This window comes from Bos mutus, chromosome 4 (assembly GCF_027580195.1).
Source record: "Bos mutus isolate GX-2022 chromosome 4, NWIPB_WYAK_1.1, whole genome shotgun sequence".
NCBI classification, from domain to species: domain Eukaryota; kingdom Metazoa; phylum Chordata; class Mammalia; order Artiodactyla; family Bovidae; genus Bos; species Bos mutus.
In genome coordinates, this window is record NC_091620.1 from 70526203 (window position 1) to 70552795 (window position 26593).

The 26593-nt window shown below is 38.6% G+C and overlaps 1 protein-coding gene across 3 annotated transcripts in view; it reads left to right on the forward strand.

Annotated features, from left to right (window-relative positions):
• COG5 (component of oligomeric golgi complex 5) overlaps positions 1 to 26593 on the forward strand; it is a 277335-nt gene that overhangs the window by 1950 nt on the left and 248792 nt on the right. For all 3 annotated transcript variants that reach the window (XM_070369612.1, XM_070369611.1, XM_005901432.3), the window contains exons 2-5: positions 5749 to 5888; positions 8761 to 8818; positions 14837 to 14891; positions 14991 to 15060. In XM_070369612.1, coding sequence (XP_070225713.1) covers positions 5749 to 5888; positions 8761 to 8818; positions 14837 to 14891; positions 14991 to 15060 — 323 coding nt within the window. The remainder of the gene's footprint in view (positions 1 to 5748; positions 5889 to 8760; positions 8819 to 14836; positions 14892 to 14990; positions 15061 to 26593) is intronic.

The window sequence follows — 26593 nt, forward strand, 5'->3', positions numbered from 1 at the left end:
ATATGTACACATTTGTAGAACAAAATAAGTTATAAATGAAATAAAGTTCTAAATTGCTGTTTGTTTTCTGTGTTGTATGCTTTATTATTGCCCTTAGTTTCTTGCCTTCTGATTATAATTTACATACTTTTGCCAAGATTTACTAATGATGTCCTTTTCTGAACTAGATCCTGTTCTGTAGGATCTCTGGCTAATGCATCTTTATATCTTAATTTAAATTCAGTTTTACAAAGTCTTGACTCCTGTTACACATACAATTTCCACTCTTAAGTAGCTTACGATTTTGGTAGGGGAAATAGTCCTGTAAAATTATAAAGTTAGACACTGTAATATAGCATTATAATGGTAGCAGTAGAATTATATATGAAGTAAAACATGAATAGAAAAGTGGATGATAACTGTTGGTGGCTAGGAAATGTCAAAAAAGACTAGTTGGAGTTGGTTTTGAAGTATAAATAGAACTTCTCCAGGTGAACTGTACGAAGGTAGTACATGCCACACATGGGTATTGATTTCAGTAGGTTTCACTCCAGGAACTGTAATCAGTTTTTGGAGGGTGCATAAGCCTCAGTGCTGCTTTCTGTATTTTCCTATTTGGTTCTCTTTCTCATCTTCAACAGTAATTACTTAAATCTTTTTTACTTTTTTCAAGCCACTCCCTTTGAGCTCAACAAATGGTTTTCAGGTTCCTTGGAAGAATCTGATATGAACTTCCTCGATTTCTTGCCATTAAATCTGTGAACTAGCCTCAACCTGTTGCCATCCTTTCTTCTTTTACATGATATTTTTAATTACGAAAGAAGTGTACTGCTTCCTAAAGACAGTCGCTCCTCTTGGTGTTCTGGATTTTCTTCCTGCCTCCTCCAGGACCAGTTACTCTCATTCTGTGCCATTGAGATCGCTTTGCTTCGGGGATAAATCAAATGGACACTGTTTTGGTCCTTATCTTACTTGATCTTGTGAAAGGTTTTGACTTTTGAAGTACTTTTCCTCATGTGGCTTGTGAGTTGCATGGTTTTAGTTTGTTTTGTTTTTAAATTTCCTTATTCTTTAAGTGCTCTTTTTCAGATTTCTTTATATATTGTTGTCTTCATTGTGTGCCAGTTCAGTGATTCACTCCACTCTTGCCCCCACAACATTCCTAAGGAAGTAAATATTCCCATCAATAACAGTGATTCACTGTGTCAGGGATCTGCCAGTGATGGAGATTAGGATTGATAGGGTTGGTGAGAAGATGCATAGTTTGAAATTTTGTGAGATGTTTCTGATGTGATGGCTGTAAGAATGAGAAAACTATAAAAGAGAAGCATTAGGGATATTCTCTCCTCTGATTTAAAAACCAGTGATTAGTATCCAGCCTTCACTATGTTTGATCTTTGTAACATATTTGACACTGCTACTGCTAAGTCACTTAAGTCGTGTCCGACTCTGTGCGACCCCATAGATGGCAGCCCACCAGGCTCCCCCATCCCTGGGATTCTCCAGGCAAGAACACTGGAGTGGGTTGCCATTTCCTTCTCCAGTGCATGAAAGTGAAAAGTGAAAGTGAAGTCGCTCAGTCGTGTCCGACCCTCAGCAACCTCATGGACTGCAGCCTTCCAGGCTCCTCCGTCCATGGGATTTTCCAGGCAAGAGTCCTGGAGTGGGGTGCCATTGCCTTCTCCGATATTTGACACCACTGGCCATTTACTTTCTTTAAACTGTCCGTTTTGGTTTTTGCCATTCTGTCCTGTTTTTCTTTCTCTCTGAACATTTAATTTCTTTGCTTTCATTTTTTATCTTTACCCCCAAATTTTGGTGTTTCCCTGCTTCTGAATTGTTGTCCCCATTTTTTTGTGCATTCTAAAGTGGCTTCCTAAATCATCTGGTCTTTTTTTCATTGTTTGACTATTAATATCTTTGTACACAAATATACTCATATATGGTCCTTACCTCTCTTCTGAGCTATAGAACCACTGTCTACTGGACATTTCTATCTTGATAGTGAACAAGCACTACTAATTCTACATATAAAAAATCTGCACGTGGTACACACTGCTATATTTAAAATGGGTAACCAACAAGGACTTATTGTATAGCATATGGAACTCTTCTCAATGTTATGTGGTAGCCTGGATGGCAAGGGGGTTTGGGGGAGACTGGATGCATATATTTGTGTGGCTGAGTCCCTTTGCTATTCACCTGAAACTCACAACATTGTTAATTGGCTGTACCACAATACAAAATAAGTTATTAGAAAGGCCCGTGTATGAACAGATAGTATAGATTCTGCACGTGAAAAAGTGAAATCAATTTTTTTCACCCTTCTCCTCTAACCCTTTGCTCTAGTCATCTCTGTTATCCTTACTTGTATGTGGTAAGTTAGGTGTGTGTTTGTTCTCCTATAGGTTATGAGTTCTGTGGAGGCAGGGGTACATTCATGTTCATGTTTATACAAAGATTACATGTCTGTTAGTCAAGAATCTTGGAAATCATCTTTTAATTCTTGGTCTACCTAATCACCCATTTCCAGCCTGTGTCTTAAGTCTTGTACATTGTAGTGTCTGAATATTTGTCACTTCCTTGACATTCTTACTGCCACTATGTTTGGTCTCCATCCTGTCACTTGGGCTGTTAACATAGCACCGTACTCACTCCTGTGGCTCTATTCAGTGAGTATGCTGGTAAAGCAGCTTTCTGGGAAAAGAGCAAAATCCCCGCTTTTGTATTACATGTGAATTTTCATGGTATAAATACCCTTAGCGTGGTCAGTTTGAAGATAGCTACATGAGATGTCAGCTGGCTCACACAATTCCTGAAAGTTTAACATTTGGCTCTGAGGAGTCAGTCTGAGCCAGCCCCAGTACACCACTGCGTGGCTAATCCCTTTTCAGTCATCCTCCATCCTGCTGCCAGAAACTGTTCTACAACACAAGGCTCACAGCACTCTTTCTTGGCTGTAAAACCTTAAATGGGGTATAGTCTGAACATTTTGCTTGTTTTACCAGCCTCTTTTCAAACTGCACCCCAGCCTTCCTTTGGAACCTCAAATCCTGCCATCCTTTACCCTTTCTGTCAATATCCATTGTGATCTAGACATACTGAAGTCAGTATTATCCTTATTCCTCAGAATATACCTTTGTATTTGCTGCCTCTAAACCTTCGCTTTTGGAATAACCTCCACTTGTCTGCCTGGCGGGATCCTTGATTCTGAGAATTGCTTGGCAGACTGTAAGGAAATGGGGTTCTCAGGATTAAGGCCAAAGTAGCAGTTTCCTTCTTTCACTTCACTTCACTTCGAGAGTAGTCAAGAATGAATCTCTGCTTTTAGCAGAATGATACTTGTAGCTGATGTATAGATTAATTCATTCAGCCAGTATTGAACACCTGCTGTGTGTCAGGCATTGTTCATGCTCTGTGGGTGTGGTAGTACAGAAAGCAAAGACTTTGCCCTTGAGCATATATTATAGTGAATGTAGACAATTGAAGTTTTTGTAAAAGTACATTATAGCTTGTTTTATAATCTCTTGTCAAGGCAGTCTTACCTCTATCTACCATATGGCTAGGAGATAATCCTTTTTACCTACATTGACTTCACTTCTGTATATCTATTTTTAATTCATAATTCCATTTTCCTTTCACATATTTGTGGATTTCTGTACAGAAAGTTATCTTGACAGCTATATTTACTCCTGTTTTCTTTCTCGTAAGGGCCTACATTCAACATGGTTTCTGCTTCCTTTTACTCATTTCACTCATAAATCCAAAATTTCAATAATACCTGTAAGTTTGTATGTGCCTAGTTCTTTTAAAATTTCAGATTCACTTTATTGTAACAGTATTTGTGCATTGATCTGGAGATACTGGAGACCATAATTTTCAGATCCAGTCAATTTTCTAATTGTTGTTGACCTTGTTTTCTTGTGTTGAAAACTGTTGCTAGTATTTTTTTTTCAATCTTTTCTCAGTATTTTCTTTTAACTTACTGATAAAACTAGCTTTTTTGTTGTTTGCTAATCGTGTCCAACTCTCTGTGACCCCATGGGCTGCAGTATGCCAGGCTTCCCTGTCTTTCACTGTTTTCACAGTTTGCTCAAACTCATGTCCTTTGAGTCAGTGGTACTCTCCAATTATATCCTCTGCTGCCCTCTTCTCCTCCCCTCAATCTTTCCTAGTATCAGGGTCTTTTCCAATGAATTGGCTCTTTCCATCAGGTGGTCAAAGTATTGGAGCTTCAGCATCAAGCCTTCCAATGAATAGTCAGGGTTGATTTCCTTTAGGATTGACTGATTTGATCTCCTTGCTGTCCAAGGGATTCTCAAGAGTCTTTTCCAGCATCACAGTTTGAAGGCATCGATTCTTTGGTGCTCCTAAAAACTAGCTTTTAGGAGTATGCATAGTGGTCCAGAGGTGGGCTCTGGAGCTAGACTGCCTTGGGTTCAAACAATGAGATGGTCAAAGTTTCATGCCTTGTCTCTGCCCGTCTCTTCACCCGTAAAATGGGGAGAATGATATTTCCAACAGGGTTGTGTGCATATAGAATAAATTAGTATGAGTTCCAACAGGTCTGTGTGCATATTGAATGAGTTAGTATGTATAAAGTGCTTAGGTCAGTACGTGATGTGTAGGAATATTCTTAGTAAATATTGCCACTCTTCTGCTGTTGCCACCACGTATTCCTTCTTCTTCACAACAGAAAGCCTTTTCATTAGTTTTTGGTGTACAGAAAAATCTCAAAATATGTTAACTGTGGTTATAATTGTTCTGTCGTTTAATTTCTGTGGTTTTGTTGTTTTTCAGTTGCTAAGTCGTGTCTCACTTTTTGTGACCTCGTGAACTGCAGCACACCAAATTTCCTGGTCCTTAACTGTCTCCCAGAGTTTGCTCAAACTCATGTTCATTGAGTCGGTGATGCCATCCAACATCTCATCCTCTGTCATCCTCTTCTCCTCCGGTCCTCAGTCTTTCCTAGTATCAGGGTCTTTTCCAATGAATGGACTCTTCCCATCAGGTGGCCAAAGTATTGGAGCTTCAGCATCAGTCCTTCCAATGAATATTCAGGGTTGATTTCCTTTAGGATTGACTGGTTTGATCTCTTTGCTGTCCAAGGGACTCTCAAGAGTTTTCTCCAGCATCACAGATTGCAAGTATCAATTCTTTGGCACACAGCCTTCTTTATGGTCTAACTCTTATTTTTGTACATGACTACAGGAAAAACCATAGCTTTGGCTGTGTGGACCTTTGTCAGCAAAGTTATGTCTTTGCTTTTTAATACACTGTATAGGTTTGTCATAGCTTTTCTTCCAAGGAGCAAGCATCTTTTAATTTCATGGCTGCAGTCACCATCTGCAGTGATTTTGGAGCCCAAGAAAATAAAATCTGCCACTGTTGCCATTTTTTCCCCATCCATTTGCCATGAAGTGATGGGACCAGATGCAATGATCTTCGGTTGAATGTTGGGTTTTTAAGCCAACTTTTTCACTCTCTTCTTTCATTCTTATCCAGAAGCTCTTTAGTTCCTCTTCACTTTCTACCATTAGAGTGGTATCATCTGTATATCGGAGGTTGTTGATATTTCTCCCAGTAGTCTTGATTCCAACTTGTGATTCATCCAGCCCTGCATTTTCCATGGTGCACTCTGCATATGTTAAGCAAGCAGGGTGACAGTATACAACCTTGATGAATTCCTTTCCCAATTTTAGACCAGTCTGTTGTTCCATCTGTGGTTTGGTGCAATGTGATTAATAATTTTTCTTATATTTTCCCCAGAGTGTTATAGTGATTTTTTAAATGAAGACTTCGATGTAAAGACTTATACTTCTCAATCTATTCATCAAGCTGTAATTGCTGAACAACTAGCAAAACTTGCCCAAGGAATCAGTCAGTTGGATAAAGAACTACACTTACAGGTAATTCCAATCTTCTGGAGCATATAATTTATCCCAGAGTAATTATATATCATTTTATAATCCTTTTATTATTTAATCTAAATGCATATTTATATGAACAAATGTATATTTTCCCAAGTATATATATATTTTTACATTTTTGGCTGCACCACACAGCATGTGGGATCTTAGTTCCCCAACCATGGATTGAACTCACGTGCCCCACCTGGGAAACATGGAGTCTTAACCCCTGGACCACCAGGAAAGTCCCTCCAAATGCATTTTTTAAAAGTTTACTGGAAGCTACTTTTTGTCAGTTGAAAAATGGATATCCCATCTCTCCAAAACCTTTTATTCATACTTTGTTTTCATCATCTCATCTGATATGGAGGGAATATAGGTTGGCAAAAAATAGGATGTCTTAAGTGTTTCCTGGTGGCTCAGACGGTAAAGAATCCACCTGCAATGCAGGAGACTCAGGTTCGATCCTGGGTCAGGAAGATCCCCTGGAGAAGGAAATGCAGCCCATTCCAGTGTTTTTGCCTGGAGAATTCAATGGATAGAGGAGCCTGACTCTCAGTTCTTGGGGTTGCAAAGAGTCAGACACAGCTGAGTGACTAACATTTGATAAAGATAATAGAAAATGGAATTTTGGAAGCAGAATAGTGTGAATAAGGAAAACTGTTCCCATCAGGAGTTCATACTTCATGAACACAAAATGTAACATTTGATGAAATTGCAGATAGTTGATAAATTTGTGGTGGATAGGACACAAAAGGGGAATTATGAGATAGGTCCAAGTCTCAGTTGTGCTGTTACCTTTCATATTATATAATACCTTTGAGTCTTGCCTTTTTTTTCTGAGTAGGCACTTAAACATTTAAATTAATGAACAGTTGCATGAATAAATGAACATTTACCAGGAAACCTAGATCTGGTATAAAATGAGACATGTTCCCTTAAACTTTTTTGTGTCTTGCTTTATCAATTAAAACAGCTACTTGTTTAGGACTGGGATGACATCTAAGGTTGATTTAACTGTAAAATTCAGATTATATAGTTAGAGATCAGTTATTTATTGGGAAACATTTATGGTCAGTTTTAATAGTCTGGTTTGCTGTAGTCTGTGGGAATAGAAAAATGAACATATTCCCTGGCTCTCTAAGCATTCACAGACCAGTGGCAGACACAGACAGAAATAATGACAGGCAAGTGATGCCTGTTATAAACAGAGTAGTACACATTGTTTATGGGGGCAGGGGAAAACGCTTTTAATTCTGCCTGTGTTTCTTGGGGTAGCTTTTTGCAGAAGCCACCTGAAATTCTTTCTGCCTTTTTGTGGTTGGCATTTTCCTTATCCTTTGCATGTAGTAACTTCTCTGAAGGAATCAGTAAAAACTATTTAACATCTCCCAGAGAGGGCAAGTTATACTTAACAGTAGTTTTGGATGTGGGATTGAGAAAAGTCTCAGTCCTGGTATGAGATCTGAACCTGCTATAATTATTTTTCTGCAGAAGCAAAATTGGGATAATGCTGACTGAACTCATAAAATATAATCAAAATAACTTAAAATATCAGTGAGATGATTTAAATTACAAAAGACGTACAGAGATATGTATCAGTCAGGACTTTAGTACAGGAAACAGAAACCACTCTAGGTATTTAAAGCAGGAAAATACTTAATACAGAGGATTGGATGGACAGCTAATAGGGTGGAAGGATCTACCGTGGATGCAGCCCAGAGGCCTGCAAGCACCTGCTGTTAACTCCCATGTCCCTGCTGAAGTTCACCTTCTGGGTGCTTGAACTCTGGTAACTGAACTCTGGAATGATGAATAGGGCTATCTTGGCTAGCTGTCTCTAAAGCCTCAGGTCTCAGGATCTGGCTTACTAGCTGAAACAGTAATGGGAAAACAGCTTTCCTCTTCTGTCTTCTAAATCTCTTGGAAATCCATCCAGTTGATTGCAGGGGAGACTATAACAGTGTAGTTTTAGGTTTTTCAAACTTTCCGCAGCATCACAAGGGACAAAGAAAGAGGATTAGGAGAAAATCATTGTGTTAGGATGGATGCATTAATCACCATGTCAGTAGACTGGGGAAAATTGAGAAGTCTTCCGGATAAGACATAGGAGACCAAAAGTAACAGTTATGTGATAGAGGAAATTGCTAGAATGACAGTGACATCTGGTATTGGACAGAGTGGAGGATTTAGGGTTCCAGTCAATGAATCTTCGCTCATGAGGAGCTTCAGTTTACAGATTAGACATGAAGCTTCTAATTCATTGTAATAAAGGATTCCTGGATTATTCTAAAGATTTGCTTGATTTCTTGATGTTTCTAGGATTGTCTTGCATGTAGCCTTTAATTCCTAACCTTTTTTTTTTTTTTTGGTATAACATTTCACACTGCCCTAATATTCTTAAAAATATCAGTCTTCCATAGGAAAGAGGATTTGCTGTGACATGGGGAAGCTGGAAACAGAGAGATGTTCAGGGAGGTGCTGATTCTGCTTTATCTTTGCAAATTAGAATGTGGTTGTGATGATGCTGATTAAGTTCGAGAGCTAAAAGAACCTGCTGTTTGAAAACACTCTTTAAAAGGAAAACATGTATTAATTAGTGTGGTGAGAATTAGCAGGTTTTTGTTGTTCAGTTTTGGCACATCTTCCTTCTGCACATCCTACTAGGAAAACATGGGGCTAATGAAAAGACTTCCTTGGCACCATGTCGAGCTTTAAGCATGTTTATGTTCCTGCCAATCAGACATCTCAAACACACCTTTCTTACTTGTATTTTTTTCTCCATATAGAGAGAGACCTTCAGTTCTACATTGTGGTTACAAATTAAAATACCTAATATTTGTAATGCTGATTATTCATTCTTGATTTTCAGGTCGTTGCAAGACATGAAGATTTATTGGCACAAGCAACTGGAATTGAGTCTTTGGAAGGTATGTTTCCATTAACTGTTATACTTTATATAGAGCTTGCCTAGGGCTTGGTAAATTTTCTTGTGAAGGATTGGAAAGTAAATAATTTAAGACTTTGCAGGCCATATTAGCTCTGTTACAGCTATTAAATTCTGCTGTTACAGAGTGAAACCAACTGAGTAATATGTAAATGAATGTGTGTGGCTGTGTTCCAACAAAACTTCAGTAAAGCTTTGCGGTTTTATTAGCATGTGTGTCTGACTTTTTGTGACCCTGTGGACTGTAGCGTGTAAGGCTGCTCTGTCCATAGGATTCTCCAGGCAGGAATACTAGAGTGGGTTGCCATGCCCTCCTCCAGGGGATCTTCCTGACGCAGCGATTGAACCTGTCTCTTACATCTCCTGCATTGGCAAGCAGGTTCTCTGACCTTTGAGCTAAATTCTCTAGATTTAAATCATTGCTTAGCTTCCTACTAGATGTGTGAGTTTGGACAAGTTACTTTCTGTGCCTGTTTTATCCATAAAGGAGTGTTAATATGTACTAATATGGTGCTAATTTGAGTAAACAAAATGTTTAGAACAATTCCTAGTGCATATTTAGTGCTTTTATAACTGAGTTAATGAAAACAAGCAGAGAATTCTAGTGGTTAGAGGTTAGGACTCTGCAGTTTCACTACTGAGGGTGCAGGTTCAATCCCTGGTCAGGGAACTAAGATTCAGCAAGTCACATTGTGGGGCTGAAACCACTGTCCCCCGCCACACCCCGCAAACCCCAAACAAAGTCAGCTCCACCAAAGTAATGGAAATAGGCTTCAATTCTTTCATTATGTTTGACTTCTTTGAAATGCTTTTCAAAACTGAAAGTATAGTAGAATAATGCATTGGATTTTTATTGTGAATTCTTCTATTTTTGTTTGACTACTTTTATGAATTTTTCATTCTGTTAAATTATATCTCATATATATGAAATGCTAATACTGTGTTTTCTGTCACCACTTGTGATTACATTATTAATCACTGCACATCAAAAGAAAGCTAAATGATTTTTCCCTTTGTTGGTTGAATTCTTGAGGAAGAAGGATATTGCCTTTTGTGAGGCAATATTCTTTAATGCTTCCCCAGTATTTCTTACACATACTCAAAGGTATTATTCTCAGCATGTACACTGTTTCTAATGCATCCTGATGAAGAACATAGTATTTTAAAAATAATAGTTTGTCTGTTTCTTGAATATTTAGGATAGATACTAGACTATGGGAAAATTAAGAGGCTCTAGGTACTGACTTACTGTTGGAAGTTAATTTTTTTAATCTCATAGTATTTTATAAGTTTCTGGAAGCAAGAAACACTACCTGGTTTTTAATGGTAATTTTTGTAAACAAATGATAAATGATTTTTTTCCTTTATAAAACCTATAGGGATGTCATGGTAGTATGTTGATTTTGAGTTTAAATATGTGTAGATAAATCATCACAACAAAAATACTTCTTACTGTGGTTTTTGTATATATGCTTAGTTCTTTTTATTTTTTTTAATTGGCTGCATCATGCAGCTTGTGCGATCTTAGTTCCCCAACCAGGGATTGAACCCTGGGCTATGGCAGTGAAAGTACTGAATTCTAATTGTCATGGTCTGTGCATGGATTGGAAGATAATTTTTAGACATGAGGCAGAATGAGAGAATAGAGTTTATTACAGCGGGAGACACTTAGAACAGCAGGCCAGCTCAAGGGTGAGCCGATGGCTTTTGTGTGTTAGTGGCCAATTTTATAGCCTCAAGACCGAGTTCTTGCTGGGTGCCATTAGGTGATTGTTTAGGGTGCTATAGGGAGGTTCTCAAAGAGTCGGACGTGACTGAGCACAGCACAGGGTGGGTATTTTTTTTTAATCTAATATGGGGTCAGGGAACTGGAGCTGGCTGGTTTAGATGGGTGGAGGCTCATGGCAACAATTGCTGTGGGGCTTGGTCAGTTCCGGAGATGACCTTGGTACAAGGCTCCACATTTGTGACCTTGGTCAAAGGCTTTATACCAGTGACTTTGGTATAGAGCTCCACATTAACCACTGGACCGCCAGGTAATTCCCTATGTGTGTTAAGTTCCGTAGTGTGCTGATTTTCCCCTGAATGCTTGCTTTTCAGTGATTACAACATTTAAAATACGCTATTTGACTGAGTTAGAATGATTATCCATTGGATGAGAGTATACAGTACAAAGGCTGACTTCTGTAAATTCCTATGGTAATCTAAAAGTATTCTGCAGATTATTTGAACATAAGAAGTCAAGGTATGAATCAGTATTTTAACATGATGTGTATTTCTAAGCATATTAAAAATTTTAAGATTTGTGTTAGGTATTTGAAAATGAGTAGTTTCCCAGCTTTTTACTTCATCTGCTTTTTCTCCTATATATTTAAAATTTTGTGCTATATAATTCATTTGGAGGTGTATTCATTTAGCCTATTTTATTAAAATTTATATTTTTGTAGAAACTAACAACGTGGTTGAGCAACTACACTCCAATACAATTAATTAAAAAAGAAAACATTCGGTAAAATCTACTGTGCTTTATCTCTTAAAATGAATTACTCTCTCTGTCCTGTTCATTTATTCATTTAAATTTTAATCGAGAATTTGCTAGATTCCAGGCACTTGTAACATTATAAAAAATCCCTGTTTTTATGGAGGTGTGTTTAATTGTGCATGTGTGTGTGCCTGTCAGTCGCTTAGTTGTGTCCAACTCTTGTGACCCCTCGGGCTGTAGCCCGCCAGGCTTCTCTGTCCATGGGATTTTCCCAGCAAGAATGCTGGAGCAGGTTGCCATTTTCTCCTCCTTGGAATCTTTTGAACCCAGGGACTGAACCCACATCTCCTGCATTGGCAGGAGGATTCTTTACAACTGAGCCACCCAGGAATCTCACTTAAGCCTATTTAATTAAAAAGAGATTGCTTAATTTATTAATTTATTTGCTCACTCATTAATTGAGAAATTGTTAGATACCAGGCACCTGTGAACAAAAGCCACAGTCACTGTTCAGGTGATATTTATGTTCTAGGTAGGAAATTAGACCCAAAAAATACGTTAGTAGGAAACTTCAGGTATTTGTAAGTTCTAAAAGAAAATAGATGACGAGATAGAAGGGGAGTCCCTTACTAGCTAGGATGAGCAGGGATATCTCTGAGAAGATGACATTTGAGCTGAGATCTGAGTGATGATAAAGAGCTACCACATGACTCTCTGGGGAGAAGAGTATGGTAAGCTGAGGGACCAATAAATGGAATTAGTGTGGCATGTTTGAAGGGAAGAAAGTCTAGTATGATTAAGAGTTTAGTGAATGAAGAAAAGAATTGTAGATGAGGTTCTTGGAAAGGAATTTTGATTTTCATTCTAAATGCAGTGGTAAGCCATTGGAGGATTTTAATTAGAGATATTATGTGATTAATGCTCTAAAATGTTTTCTCTGGTGGTTCTATAGGAAGGCAAGAGTAGGATCTGGGGTTCCCATTTAAAAGTTAGAGTAATAGAAGTTGATGGTGCCTTGAATTAGAGTGGTGGATGTAAAGAGAGAGAAGTGGATGGTATAAGATGGGAATAGAGTAGATAGGATTTGTTGATGGGAAATTAAAGGTCTGAGGGAAAAAAAACTCACCAAGAGTGATTCCTGAAATTTTAGTCTGAAAAATTGGATAGTTGATGGTGTAAGTAACTGAGATGAGTTAGACTGGAGAGGATCATGACTTTGGGGCAGATCTTATCTTGGGTGTCTTAAACTTGTCATAAGAAAGTTCTGAACTAAAGACTTGTGTGTGTGTATGTGTGTGTATAGTTAGGCAGATATAAAGAAAATATAGATACAGGTGCATATGTGTATATCTCAAATCAGTATTTTATTGAATAGATCGAGATTTCATTCAGACCCCATGTTTTAAATACTAAGAGAGACTCTGGATGGAGAGGTGAAGATAACTGAGGATCATCTCTGGGAGTACTCCAGCATGTAGAGATCTAATGGAGAAGGAGTAGGAGCAACTACTGTGATCGGAAGGAACCCAGGGGGTGTAATGATTTGGAAGGCTAGAGTAAAACATGTTTTAGGAAGGGAGTGGTTCAACGTGAAGTGAATTTTTGAGAGTTTGAACAGGATCAAGACAGAACTGATAATAGAAATTGGCATCTTGGAGATTTCTGGTGACCTTGACAAGGTCTGTTTTAGTGGAATATGTGTGAAAGCTCTCATGAGTGGGTTGTGGAGAGAAAAACATGTAAGGAAGGGATGATAACAAGGAAGACCAGTGCATTCTTGGAGATTTCAGGTCAGTGAACCATAAAGCCAGCAGAAAAGCATAATCTCTGGGTCCAGAAAGGATTCTATTGAACTGAGCCAAATTAAAACATATTTGTGGCAGGCTTTAGTCCATGGGGTCGCTGAGTCGGACACGACTGAGCGACTTCACTTTCACTTTTCACTTTTGTGCATTGGAGAAGGAAATGGCAACCCACTCTGGTGTTCTTGCCTGGAGAATCCCGGGGATGGGGGAGCCTGGTGGGCTGCAGTCTATGGGGTCGCACAGAATCGGACACGACTGAAGCAACTTAGCAGCAGCAGCAGGAATGTTAATTAACCTTAAAATTACCTCATCTAATATGTGACAACATTCTATACTTGAATTTATTTATAGAATGCTGTGTTTTAAAACTACAGTGATGTCAGTTGACTATAGAAACTGAGTTTTAAAGAATGGAGTTCAAAATAATTAGATCTGTAATACTAGAAAACCCATTTTTAGGCATATAGTCAAATTTAAGATCTGTCTTCCTGAAAATAGTTTTACAATTTTATAAATGGTTCTTCATCGTGTTATATAAATAGAGAGTAAAGGCAATAATATACTTGCTCTCTGTATCTATTATTTATCTATCACTGGTGGTTAGAGAGAATATACCAGGAGCGGAGTACGTCACCCAAATTGTTCAGGGCCTTGGAGATCAAGCTGTGGACTTCAGTTTTAACCTAGGAATGAAAGGGAGACTGTGGATAGATTTTAGCAAATAAGTGTTAAATATAATTTATACTTCTAAAGATCATGCAGGCTTTTGTGTGTGTGTGTGATTATAGTACAATGCGTATTAATAACGGGTTTCCCTGGTAGCTCAGCTTGTAAAGAATCTGCCTGCAATGCAGGAGACCACCATTCAATTCCTAGGTCAGGAAGAGCTCCTGGAGAAGGGATAGGCTACCCAATCCAGTATTCTTGGGCTTCCCTGGTGGCTCAGCTGGTAAAGAATTGCCTGAAATGCGGAAGACCTGGCTTTGATCCCTGGGTTGGGAAGATCCACTGGTCAGAAGGAAACGGATATCTACTCCAGTATTCTTGCCTGGAGGATCCCCACAAACAGAGGAGCCTGGCAGGCTACAGTCCATTGGGTCACAAAGAGTTTGATGTGACTGAGCGACTTTCATTTTCACTTTTCACACATTAACATGGAATTTACCCCTTTAATCATATTAATGCTAATTCAGTGCCATTAATAAGCATCACTATCCAGTTCCAGATTTTTTTCATCACTCCAAATGGAAACCTTGTAACCATTAAGCAGTCACTCCCCCTTCCTTGTGGTGGCTAGTGGGAAGGAACCTGTCTGCCAATGCAGGAGACACAGAGACTTGGGTTCCATCACTGGGTTGGGAAAATCCCTTGGAGGAGGGCATGACAACCCACTCCAGTATTCTTGCCTGGAGAAATCCCATGTTCAGAAGAGCCCTGTGGGCTACAGTCCATAGGATTGTAAAGAGCTGGACACGACTGAAGTGACTTAGCACGTGTACACCCTATTCCTTGTAAGACTTCGTTGGTGAAGTAAGATTTGGAGTAGAGGAAAACTAGTTAGAGGTTTTTGAATAGTCTAGGTAAAAGATACAGTTTGATTATGATCATAGCAGAAAAAAATGGAAACATTTTTCAGTTTTTTCCTTTTAACTTTTTACCCAACTTGAAACCCTTGTAAATTTCTAAAGTAATGTAAGCTGTTATGTTTTCCTAGGTGTCCTTCAGATGATGCAGACAAGAATTGGGGCTTTACAGGGAGCCGTTGATAGGTACTGTTGTTCATTTTGTAAATAAGTGAAATGGAAAGATTTTTATCCATTGATATTTTGAAGATGATTTTATCTCTCCTCTTTTTGTTTTTCCTTTAGGATGAAAGCAAAAATTATTGAGCCGTACAATAAAATAGTAGCCCGTACTGCTCAACTAGCAAGACTTCAGGTAGGTCCTCATTTGTCATTTCTTTGTAATTTTAGTTCATTTTGTCTTTATAAGGGTATAGATTTCAAGAGAATGAATTCTGAGGAAGTAAGAGAATATGAGAGAAAAAGAAAATATTCAAGTGCTTTAAAAGAAGATGTTCAGTTTAAAAAGTAAAAATCAAAACTACTATTCAAGTGAATTATTTTCACTCTTACTACTATCAGTTCAGTTCAGTCACTCAGTCGTGTCTGACTCTTTGCGACCCCATGAATCGCAGCACGCCAGGCCTCCCTGTCCATCACCAACTCCCGGAGTTCACTCAGACTAACGTCCATTGAGTCGGTGATGCCATCCAGCCATCTCATCCTCTGTCATCCCCTTCTCCTCCTGCCCCCAATCCCTCCCAGCATCAGAGTCTTTGCCAATGAGTCAACTCTTCCCATGAGGTGGCCAAAGTACTGGAGTTTGAGCTTTAGCATCATTCCTTCCAGAGAAATCCCAGGGCTGATCTCCTTCAGAATGGACTTGTTGGATCTCCTTGCAGCCCAAGGGACTCTCAAGAGTCTTCTCCAACTCCACAGTTCAAAAGCATCAATTCTTCGGCGCTCAGCCTTCTTCACAATCCAACTCTCACATCCGTTCATGACCACAGGAAAAACCATAGCCTTGACTAGATGGACCTTTGTTGGCAAAGTAATGTCTCTGCTTTTGAATATGCTATCTAGGTTGGTCATAACTTTCCTTCCAAGGAGTAAGCATCTTTTAATTTCATGGCTGCAGTCACCATCTGCAGTGATTTTGGAGCCCCAATAAATAAAGTCTGACACTGTTTCCCCATCTATTTCCCATGAAGTGATGGGACCAGATGCCATGATCTTCGTTTTCTGAATGTTGAGCTTTAAGCCAACTTTTTCACTCTCCTCTTTCACTTTCATCAAGAGGCTTTTTAGTTCCTCTTCACTTTCTGCCATAAGGGTGGTGTCATCTTGCATATCTGAGGTTATTGATATTTCTCCCGGCAATCTTGATTCCAGCTTGTGTTTCTTCCAGTCCAGCGTTTCTCATGATATACTCTGCATAGAAGTTAAATAAACAGGGTGACAATATACAGCCTTGATGTACTCCTTTTCCTATTTGGAACCAGTCTGTTGTTCCATGTCCAGTTCTAACTGTTGCTTCCTGACCTGCATACAGATTTCTCAAGAGGCAGGTGGTCTGGTATTCCCATCTCTTTCAGAATTGTCCACAGTTTATTGTGGTCCACACAGTCAAAGGCTTTGGCATAGTCAATAAAGCAGAAATAGATGCTTTTCTGGAACTCTCTTGCTTTTTCCATGATCCAATAGATATTGGCAATTTGATCTCTGGTTCTTCTGCCTTTTCTAAAACCAGCTTGAACATCAGGAAGTTCATGGTTCACGTATTGCTGAAGCCTGGCTTGGAGAATTTTGAGCATTACTTTACTAGCATGTGAGATGAGTGCAGTTGTGCGGTCATTTGAGCATTCTTTGGCATTGCCTTTCTTTGGGATTGGAATGAAAACTGACCTTTTCCAGTCCTGTGGCCACTGCTGAGTTTTCCAAATTTGCTGGCATATTGAGTGCAGCACTTTCACAGCATCATCTTTCAGGATTTGAAATAGCTCAACTGGAATTCCATCACCTCCACTAGCTTTGTTCGTAGTGATGCTTTCTAAGGCCCACTGGACTTCACATTCCAGGATGTCTGGCTCTAGGTCAGTGATCACACCATCGTGATTATCTGAGTCGTGAAGATCTTTTTTGTACAGTTCTTATTACTATAGTGTATAATAATTTTACTAACTTTTTATAATTTAAAATTATTTCTCTTGATAGAGAACAAAAAGAAACCTAACTTTTATCCTTACAGTTTTCTGTGGTCAAATGTAAATAACCTAGTCATATAATTCCTATAATAGATGGTTGCTGTTCAGTCACTAAGTCCTGTTGATTCTTTTAAATCCATGGACTGCAGCATGCCAGGCTTCCCTGTTCTTCACTATCTCCTGGAGTTTGCTCAAAAACTCACATCCATCAAATCAGTGATGCCACCCAACCATCTCATCCTCAGTCGTCCCCTTCTTCTCTTGCCCTCAGTTTTTCCCAGCGTCCAGGTCTTTTCCAATGAGTTGGCTCTTTGCATCATGTGGCCAAAGTCTTGGAGCTTCAGCTTCAGCATCAGTCCTTCCAATGAAAATTCAGGGTAGATTTTCTTTAGGATTGACTGGTGTGATCTCCTTGGAGTCCAAGGGACTCTCAGGTCTTCTTCAGTACCACAATTTGAAAGCATCAATTCTTCAGCACCCAGCCTTCTTTATGGTCCAACTTTCACATCCATACGACTATTGGGAAAACCATAGCTTTGGCTATACAGATCTTTGTTGGCAAAGTGACGTCTCTGCTTTCTAAAACACTGTATAGGTTTGTCATGCTTCTCTTTCAAGGGGGGCAATAGTCGTATGGATGTGAAAGTTGGACCATAAAGAAGGCTGAGTGCTGAAGAATTGATGTGTCAGTACTTTCCTTTTTGTGACCAAATAATAATCCATTGTAAGGGTATGGCACATTTTTGTTTATCCATTTATTTTACTTACCTATCAGTTGATATTTCAGAGAAGGCGATGGCACTCCAGTACTCTTGCCTGGAAAATCCCATGGACAGGGGAGCCTGGTAGGCTGCAGTCCACGGGGTCGAGAAGAGTCGGACACGACTGAAGTGACTTAGCAGCAGCAGCAGCAGCAGTTGATATTTGGGTTGTTTCCTCTTATTGACTATTATGAGTAAGAATTCTTAGGAACATTTGTGTATAAATTTTTGTATGTACAGTTTTTTTAATTGGATGTGTATCTGAGATATGCTAGGTCATATGCTAACTCTATGTTTAATATTTTGATGTATCAAATCATATACATATACCTAAACAGCATTATGTGTGCTCAGTTGCTCAGTTATGTCTGACTGTTTGCAGCCCTATGGTCTGTAGCCTGCTAGGCTTGTCTGTCCATGGAATTTTCCAGGCAAGAGTACTAGTGCAGGTTGCCATTTCCTTCTCCAAGGGATCTCCCAACCCAGGGATTGAACCTGTGTCTCTTGCATCTCCTGCACTGGCGGGTGGATTCTCTACCACTGGGCCTTATATGTCAATTAGAACATTTTGGGAGCGCCAAAGTGTTTTCCAAGGAAGCCGTACCATTTTGCATTCCTATCAGCTATGTATGAGGGTTTCAATTTTTTCCTTTCCTGCCAATACTTCTTTTCTTTTTAATATAGCCATCCTACCACTTATGAAGTAGTATATCGTTGTTTTGATACAAATTTTCCAAGTGACTAGTGATACTGAGCATTTTTTATTGTGCCTGTTGGTCACTGTGTATCTTCTCTGGAGAAATGTCTTTTCAAATCTTTTGGTCCCTTTTAAGTTATTTTTCTGTTTCCTCCCTTCCTCCCTCCCTTCCTTGTTAACTTTTTATATGTGTCATACATAATTCAATTCTGTTCTGGCTTCCAGTTTAGTTGTTGAGAAACTGTCATTCTGACCTGGTCTTTTGAAGGTAATCTGTAGATTTCCTCTGGTTTGTTTTAGGAATTTTTCGCTTTAGCATAGTGTTCTATGCATGTGTGCGCTAAGTTGCTTCCATCGTGTCTTACCCTTTGCGACCCAGTGCACTGTAGTCTGCCAGGCTCCTCTGTCCAGGGGATTCTCCAGGCAAGAATACTGGTGTTAGTTGCCATTTCTTCCTCCAGGGGATCTTCCTGATGCAGGGATCAAACCTGCATCTCTTATGTCTCCTACAGTGGCAGACGGATTCTTTACCACTGATGCCACTTGGGAAGCTGTAGAAGAGTGTTATGTACCATATTAAATGGTTACGAAATGCAGCATCATGCACTTCATTTCCCCTCTTTGTTTAGTACAGTCTTTTGACAGTAAGTTTTAAGAATCTCATTTTTGCTACCTCACTTGGAATTCATGATAAAAAATTTTTTTTTCAAATTTATGTGGGACTTTATGAAAAATTTCAAGTATTCTAAGTCAATAATTGTGTTTAGAAGTTACATAGCTCATCACTTTATGAGTGAATAAAAACTTAGCTTCTGAAAGTTACTTGCTGAAGTTCATATAGCCAATATGCAGCAATGTTCAGACTGAAACAGAATTTCTCTCGCTGAATTTAGTATTCTGTGATTTTGATTCTATGGAATATGTAAAAAAGTAGAAAGTATGACTCCTGGTTTTTAGAAACTTGCTTGTAGTAGAAAAATTAAAATCAAATCTAGATTCATAAAGCATGGATGAAGAGCACTGGACTAGGTGTTATGAGACCCGACTACATTCTTCATCCTTCTAGCTTCATGGTCACGAACAAACTATTATTTTTTTGTTTGCAGCTTTGAGATATAATTGACATAACGTGTACATTTAAGATGCACAGTGTGATTATTTGGTAGATGTATATATTGTAAAATGATTACCACAGTAAGGTTAGTAATACACATTTCACTTTACATAATTACTATATTTGTTGTGGTGTTCTTGGTGGTTTAGTATCTTTATACAGTGAAAGTTTGGACTGGATCTGGGAATTCTCTTCCAGCTCTAAAATGCTGTGATTCCGTGACACTGTGATAGTTTCTTTTATGAGTGCTTTTATTCTTACGGTTATGATAGTGTGAGGTCAGGATTATTTGTGTTTAAAATAAACACTTTTTATATGTATTAGTGTTATTTTCTATAGTCTTATTGTAAAAAATATTATACTACTGCATAGCAGCAACTGAGTTGAGTATCTGGTAAATTTATCATAAAGGAAGAAAGAGGAGAAGGGAGAGAAAGAAAAGAAAAATGTGCCAGGTACATTTTGATATCTTTATTTCTAGTATTTAATTTTTCCTAAATTGACTCCTACCTTAGGATGAGTCTTACCTATAAGAGGGATGTTCATCATGGAAATTGAAACTTCTTTGAAGTCCAAGGGCTCTTTGGAATTTTATGTTTTAACCATTTTTATTCTGTTTACTTTGTCTAGACATTTCCATTTTAAATTTTGGAGAAACTTTAATGTTCCTGTTTAATCTTTTTATTCTTTGAGCTTTAAATTCATTTAAGTGCATGTGATATAAGAAGAAGAAAGAAATAGCTCTGAACTTGTTTTTGCCTTGAACATAAAATCACTATGCTGTACCCTCAATTAGAAGAAAGTACTTTTACCTTTAATTTTTTTTTTTTTTTGCTTTTTATCCCCACTTTACTCTTTCCAGAAGGCTTTTTCTTTCTCTGAGCAGAAGCTTCTGACTTCATCTATATACATGAAAACATGAGTTGAATTTAATTATCACCCCAAGAATCATCTCCATCTTAGCTCTTTTTAGTAACGTTTGCTTATGAACTGCCTCAGAGTTTTTCAGAAAGAAAAATTTAAGAGCTTATTATCCTTTACATAGAATATATAAACTTTTTTAACTTTAACGTTATATAAGAAAATGAGTTTTTAAACTTTCAAATCTTATTTTTTTTTAACACTTTTAATCATATGTTTTGAAAAATACAACAGCTTTATTGAGGTATAATTCACATACGTGCATATAAATTTTTTATCTTTTAATTTTTTTCACTTTTTATCATTTTACTTTTTAAGTCACATATATTAGCTTTCCAATTTAAGGTTTTTAATTTAGTTTTTTAACTTCGAAATTATATAAGTAAGAAAGTTTGAGAAAATGTTGATATGAAGGAGGAGGAAAGGATTCATAAAGCCTTTTCTCTTTTTATGTTCATGTTTTTTACATGTATGTGTTTTTCACCATATACATTTATAGGATTCTTTTTAGTTTTCAATTGATAACGAAGTCAAATAATTTTATCTGCATTGTTCTGTGTGATGATGATTTAGTTAACTGGCTTTATAAATAATTATCCACCAAACAAGTAATATACCAGGAAGGAAGGAAGAGGGAAGATAGCAGCAGCAGCATAAGACGCCAGTGTCCCTAAACACTTTGAAAACACTGAGAGTAGGCAGGATAGCAAAACGGGAGAACCGCTGCTGGTGGGAGTCACGCTGGGCTAGTTTGGGAGCTAGCATTCAAGGGGCGCAGCAGCTTTTGTTTGTGCTCTGGGAAAGCCACTCTCCGTTGAGAGTACAGTCATTGTGAGACCATCAAGGTGTGAGAAAGCACGTGCTGGTGGTGGGGAGATGAAGGTAGAGAAGCGCTGAGGCACGGGACAGGGGAGTGAAGCCTTGTGGTTAGCAGGGGGTAGCAGAATGAGTAACCTGGGGATACCACATGAAGCACATGAACCCTGCCTAAACTCCTGACTCACAGAGTTTTGAGGAAGAGCAAATCGTTTAAAACCACTGTGTTTTGGGCTGGTTTCTTATGCAGCAAAAGATAATGGATTTAACAGCTGAACTGATTTTGATGTATAGAGATTGCTGTCCTCATAGAATCCAGGGACTTTTGCTCCTATAACCTTTTATTAGGATTCTGATAGATGATATACTTGAGACAATCAAATGACTAGAGAAACTTCAAAGTAAAAACTAGCAATGACAGTAAGAACGAGGCTTAAATGAGGGATATAAAGTAGTATGTAATGGCTGTATGTTACTTTTAAAAAATATTTATTTATTTTTGGCTGCATTGGGTCTTGTGGCACGTGAGATGTCTCCTTGGGGTGCACAGGCTTCTTTCTAGTTGAGGTGAGCAGGCTCAGGAGTTGTGGTGCCTAGTTGCCCCACAGCATGTGGGATCTTAGTTCTCCTAACAGGGATCAAACAGCTGTCCCCACGCTGGAAGGCAGACTCCAAACCACTAGACCTCCAAGGAAGTCCCTGGCTGTATGTTTTGACAAAGAAATAAAATTCAACTCTAAGACATCGTGGGGAGAGTATGTGGGGAACCGTTTTTTTAAATTGTCATCAATCATATTTTTATTTGTAGTTTCGGTTTTGAGTTCAGGTAATGTTTGTATCATGCAGCAAAGCAAATGAATAATTATACATATTCTAATTCTGTTATCTCTGATGTCTCTGGAGCCAGGAGTCTCTGTGGAAGAAATAATTTACATATGTAATTTAGAAGATTAAGTATAAATACTCTGTGTTCCTATTTAAGTGGAAGTATCAGTGAACTTATGAGATGTTCTAATTTTATCTTAAAATAGTGTACACATCATATGTATATATTTTTGTATATATGTATAATGTTAATCTGAGACTGTTTATGTGTATTGTGGAATCAAGCAAATGAATATTTATGTGGTATTTTAATTTCAACATTTCCTAACTGTGTGTACTCCGAAGTCTCAGAAATGAGCAGACCTGGTTTCCCCAACATGGTCTTCAAATGCTGCTGACTTCTAAAGGAAATCAGGGCTTCTTTGATAAATCTTTGATTCCAGATCTGGGACATGAAATATACATTATAATATTTTTATACCTGTATATCCCAAGGAAACTATCAATAACCACTAAGTAGAGTCATGACAAAAGGATTCAGGAGCCAACTTGAAGAGGCTCTAGGGTGACCAGCTGTGTCAGTTTTAACACTGCAACACCTGTATCCCAGAAAACCTGTCAGTCTCCGGCAAATCAGTAGATGTGATCAGGCTCAGAGGCTCCCATGGCCAAAAATGGGACATGGTGAGCACCTGTAAGGATAAGAGCTACAGTGGCTTCACATCTTTTTATTATCTTTAAATCTATGAGTTCATAATGATACCCAAAACAGTGAACTTAATTGTTCATCTTTTGTGGCTCTTAGGAAAATAAACAATTGATAAACCAACGGAAGGAACCCAGTGATAATTCTTACTTTTCTATATGAACAGTACCACTGGATAAACTAACATAGATGAGGTAAAGCTTCTTCTAATAGAGACATTTTATATGCTAGCAGATAAAGACAAAATGATAAAACTGGAGTAACACCATTTTGCAGTTATAATAATAATAATTATTTTTTATAAATTGGAGTATAGTTGCTTTATACTGCTGTCAGTTTCTGCTGTACAGCAAAATGACAGCCATACATATACTTGATGGTGGGGGTTTGCTTGCTAAATTGTGTCTGACTCTTTGTGGCCCCCTGGACTGTACCTCTGTCCATGGGATTTTCCAGGCAAGAAAACTGGAATGGGTTGCCATTTCCTTCTTCAGAGGATTTTTCTGACCCAGGGATTGAACCCAAATCTCCTGTGTTTCCTACTGTATCCCTTCTTTTTTGGATTACCTTCTCATTTAGGTCACCACAGAGCTCTGAGTAGAGTTCCCTGTGCTATACAGCAGGTTCTCAATAGTGATCTGTTAGTAGTGTATGTATGTGTCACTCCTAATTTCCCAACTCATCCTATCCCCTCTTTTACCCTTTGGTATCAATATGTTTGTTCTCTACATCTGTTGTCTGTTGTAAATTATGTGTTAATGGATTTTGATGTTGAGTATCAGTGTTGCTAACAACAGTAATGAATAAATTTGCCCAGAATATTAACCTGAATCTGATGAAGCTGCTTATATCCAACTACTAATGTTTAGGGAATATAGAAGATACAGGGGCTTGTTAAACTAGAAGACAGTAATCAACTAAACCCAGTCCGTGGGAAACTGTGTAGGACAGATGATCCAACATATTTAACAGATTGCAAAGGAAAAAAGATGCTAAGGGAACCTATATAGATTTAAAAAGAACAAAATTAAACTATAGCATTTAGGTATATACACTTCAGTGATGAAGCTATAAATGAAAAAAATAAGGATATGATTATGACAAAAGCCAGAATGATGTCTCTCAAAAGCCAGTAGGGAGGTTGGGTGGAGGACGTTATGACTGGAATGCAAAAGTAGGAAGTCAAGAGATACCTGGAGTAACAGGCAAGTTGGGCCTTGGAGTACCAAATGAAGCAGGGCAAAGGCTAACAGTTTTGAAAGAGAAAGCACTGATCATAGCAAACACCCTCTTCCAACAACACAGGAGATGATTCTATATAGGGACATCACCAGAATGGTCAATACTGAAATCAGATTGATTATGTTCTTTGCAGCAGAGATGAAGAAGCTCTATATAGTCAGCAAAAACAAAACTGGGAGCTGATGGCTCAGATTATGAACTCCTTATTGGAAAATTCATATTTAAATTGAAGAAAGTAGGGAAAACCACTAGGCCATTCAGATATGACCTAAATCAAAGCCCTTACAATTATACAGTGGAAGTGACAAATAGATTCAATGGATTAGATCTGATAGAGTGTCTGAAAAACTATGGTTGGAGGTTCATAACATTGTACAGGAGGTGGTGATCAAAACCATTCCCAAGAAAAAGAAATACAAAAAGGCAAAATGGTTGTCTGAGGAGGCCTTACAAATAGCTGAGAAAAGAGAAGTGAAAGGCAAAGGAGGAAAGGAAAGATATACCCATCTGAGTGCACAGTTACAAAGAATAGCAAGGAAAGATAAGGAAGCCTTCCTCAGTGATCAATGCAAAGGAATAGAGGAAAACAATAGAATGGGAAAGACTAAGAAATCTTTTCGAGAAAATTAGAGATATCAAGGCAACATTTCATGAAAGATGGGCACAATAAAGGACAGAAGCAGTATGGACCTAACAGAAGCAGAAGATATTTAAGAGAGGTGGCAAGAATATGCAGAAGAACTATACAAAAAAGATCTTAATGATCCAGGTAACCATGATGGTGTGATCACTCACCTAGAGCAAGACATCTTTTAGTCAAGTGAGTCTTAGGAAGCATCACTATGAACAAAGCTAGTGGAGGTGATGGAATTCCAGCTGAGCTATTTTAAATCCTAAAAGATGATGCTGTGAAAGTGCTGCACTCAATATGTCAGCAAGTTTGGAAAACTCAGCAGTGGCCACAGGACTGGAAAAGGTCAGTTTCATTCCAGTCCCAAAGAAGAGCAGTGCCAAAGAATGTTGAGACTACAGCACAGTTGCACTCATTTCACATGCTAGCAAAGTAATACTCAAAGTTCTCCAAGCTAGGCTTCAGCAGTATGTGAACTGAGAACTCCTAGATGTTCAGGCTAGATTTAGAAAAGGCAGAGGAACCAGAGATTAAATTGCCAACATCCATTGGATCATAGAAAAAGCCACAGAGTTCCAGAAAAACATCTGCTTCATTGACTACCCCACAGCCTTTGACTGTGTAGATCACAACAAACTGTGGAAAATTCTTCAAGAGATGGAACTACCAGACCACCTGACCTGCCTCCTGTGAAACCTGTATGCAGGTCAAGAAGCAACAATTAGAACCAGACATGAAACAATAGACTGGTTCCAAATTGGGAAAGGCATACATAAAGGCTGTGTATTATCACCCTGCTTCTTTAACTTATATGCAGAGTACATCATGTGAAATGCTGGGCTGGATGAAGCTCAAGTTGGAATTAAGAATGCTGAGACAAATATCAATAACGCAGATGATACCATCCTTATGGCAGAAAGCTAAGAGGAGCTAAAGAGCCTCCTGGTGAAAGTGAAAGAGGAGAGTGAAAAAGCTGGTGTAAAACTCAACATTGAAAAAACTAAGAAAATGGCATCTGGTCCCATCACTTCATGGTGAATAGATGGGGAAACAAAGGAAACAATGACAGACTTTATTTTCTTGGGCACCAAAATCATTGCAGAATGTGACTGTATTCATGAAATTAAAAGGCGCTTGCTCCTTGGAAGAAAAGGTATGAGAAACTTAGCATATTAAAAAGCAGAGACATTACTTTGCTAACAAAGGTCCATATAATCAAAGCTGTGGTTTTTCTAGTAGTCACGTATGGATGTGGAGAAGGCAATGGCAACCCACTCCAGTACCCTTGCCTGGAAAATCCCATGGTCGGAGGAGCCTGATAGACTGTAGTCCATGGGGTTGTTAAAAGTCAGACACGATTTCACTCTCACTTTTCACTTTCCTGCATTGGGTAAGGAAATGGCAACCCACTCCAGTGTTCTTTCCTGGAGAATCCCAGGGACAGGGGAGCCTCCTGAGCTGCTGTCTATGGGGTCGCACAGAGTCGGACATGCCTGAAGCGACTTAGCAGCAGCAGCAGCATGTATGGATGTGAGTTTGGACCTTAAAATAAATCTGAGCGCTAAAGAATTGATGCTTTTGAACTTGGTTTTGGAGAAGATTCTTGAGAGTCCCTTGAACTGCAAGGAGATCAAACCAGTCAATCATAAAGGAAATCAACCTTGAATATTCAATGGAAGAACTGATACTGAAGCTGAAGCTCCAATACTTTGGCTACCTGATGCGAGGAACTGACTCATTTGAAAAGACCCTGATGCTGGGAAAGATTGAAGGCAGGAGGAGAAGTGGACGACAGAGGACAAGATGGTGTACGGCATCACCGAGTCAATGGACATGAATTCGAGCAAACTCTGGGAAACAGTGAAGGACAGGGAAGCCTGGCGTGCTGCAGTCCATGGGGTCGCAAAGAGTCGAACATGACTGAGCTACTGAACAGCAGCAACAACAACATGGAGGGCTTATGTAGTGGCAGAGAGAGTTTTGTTTCCTGAT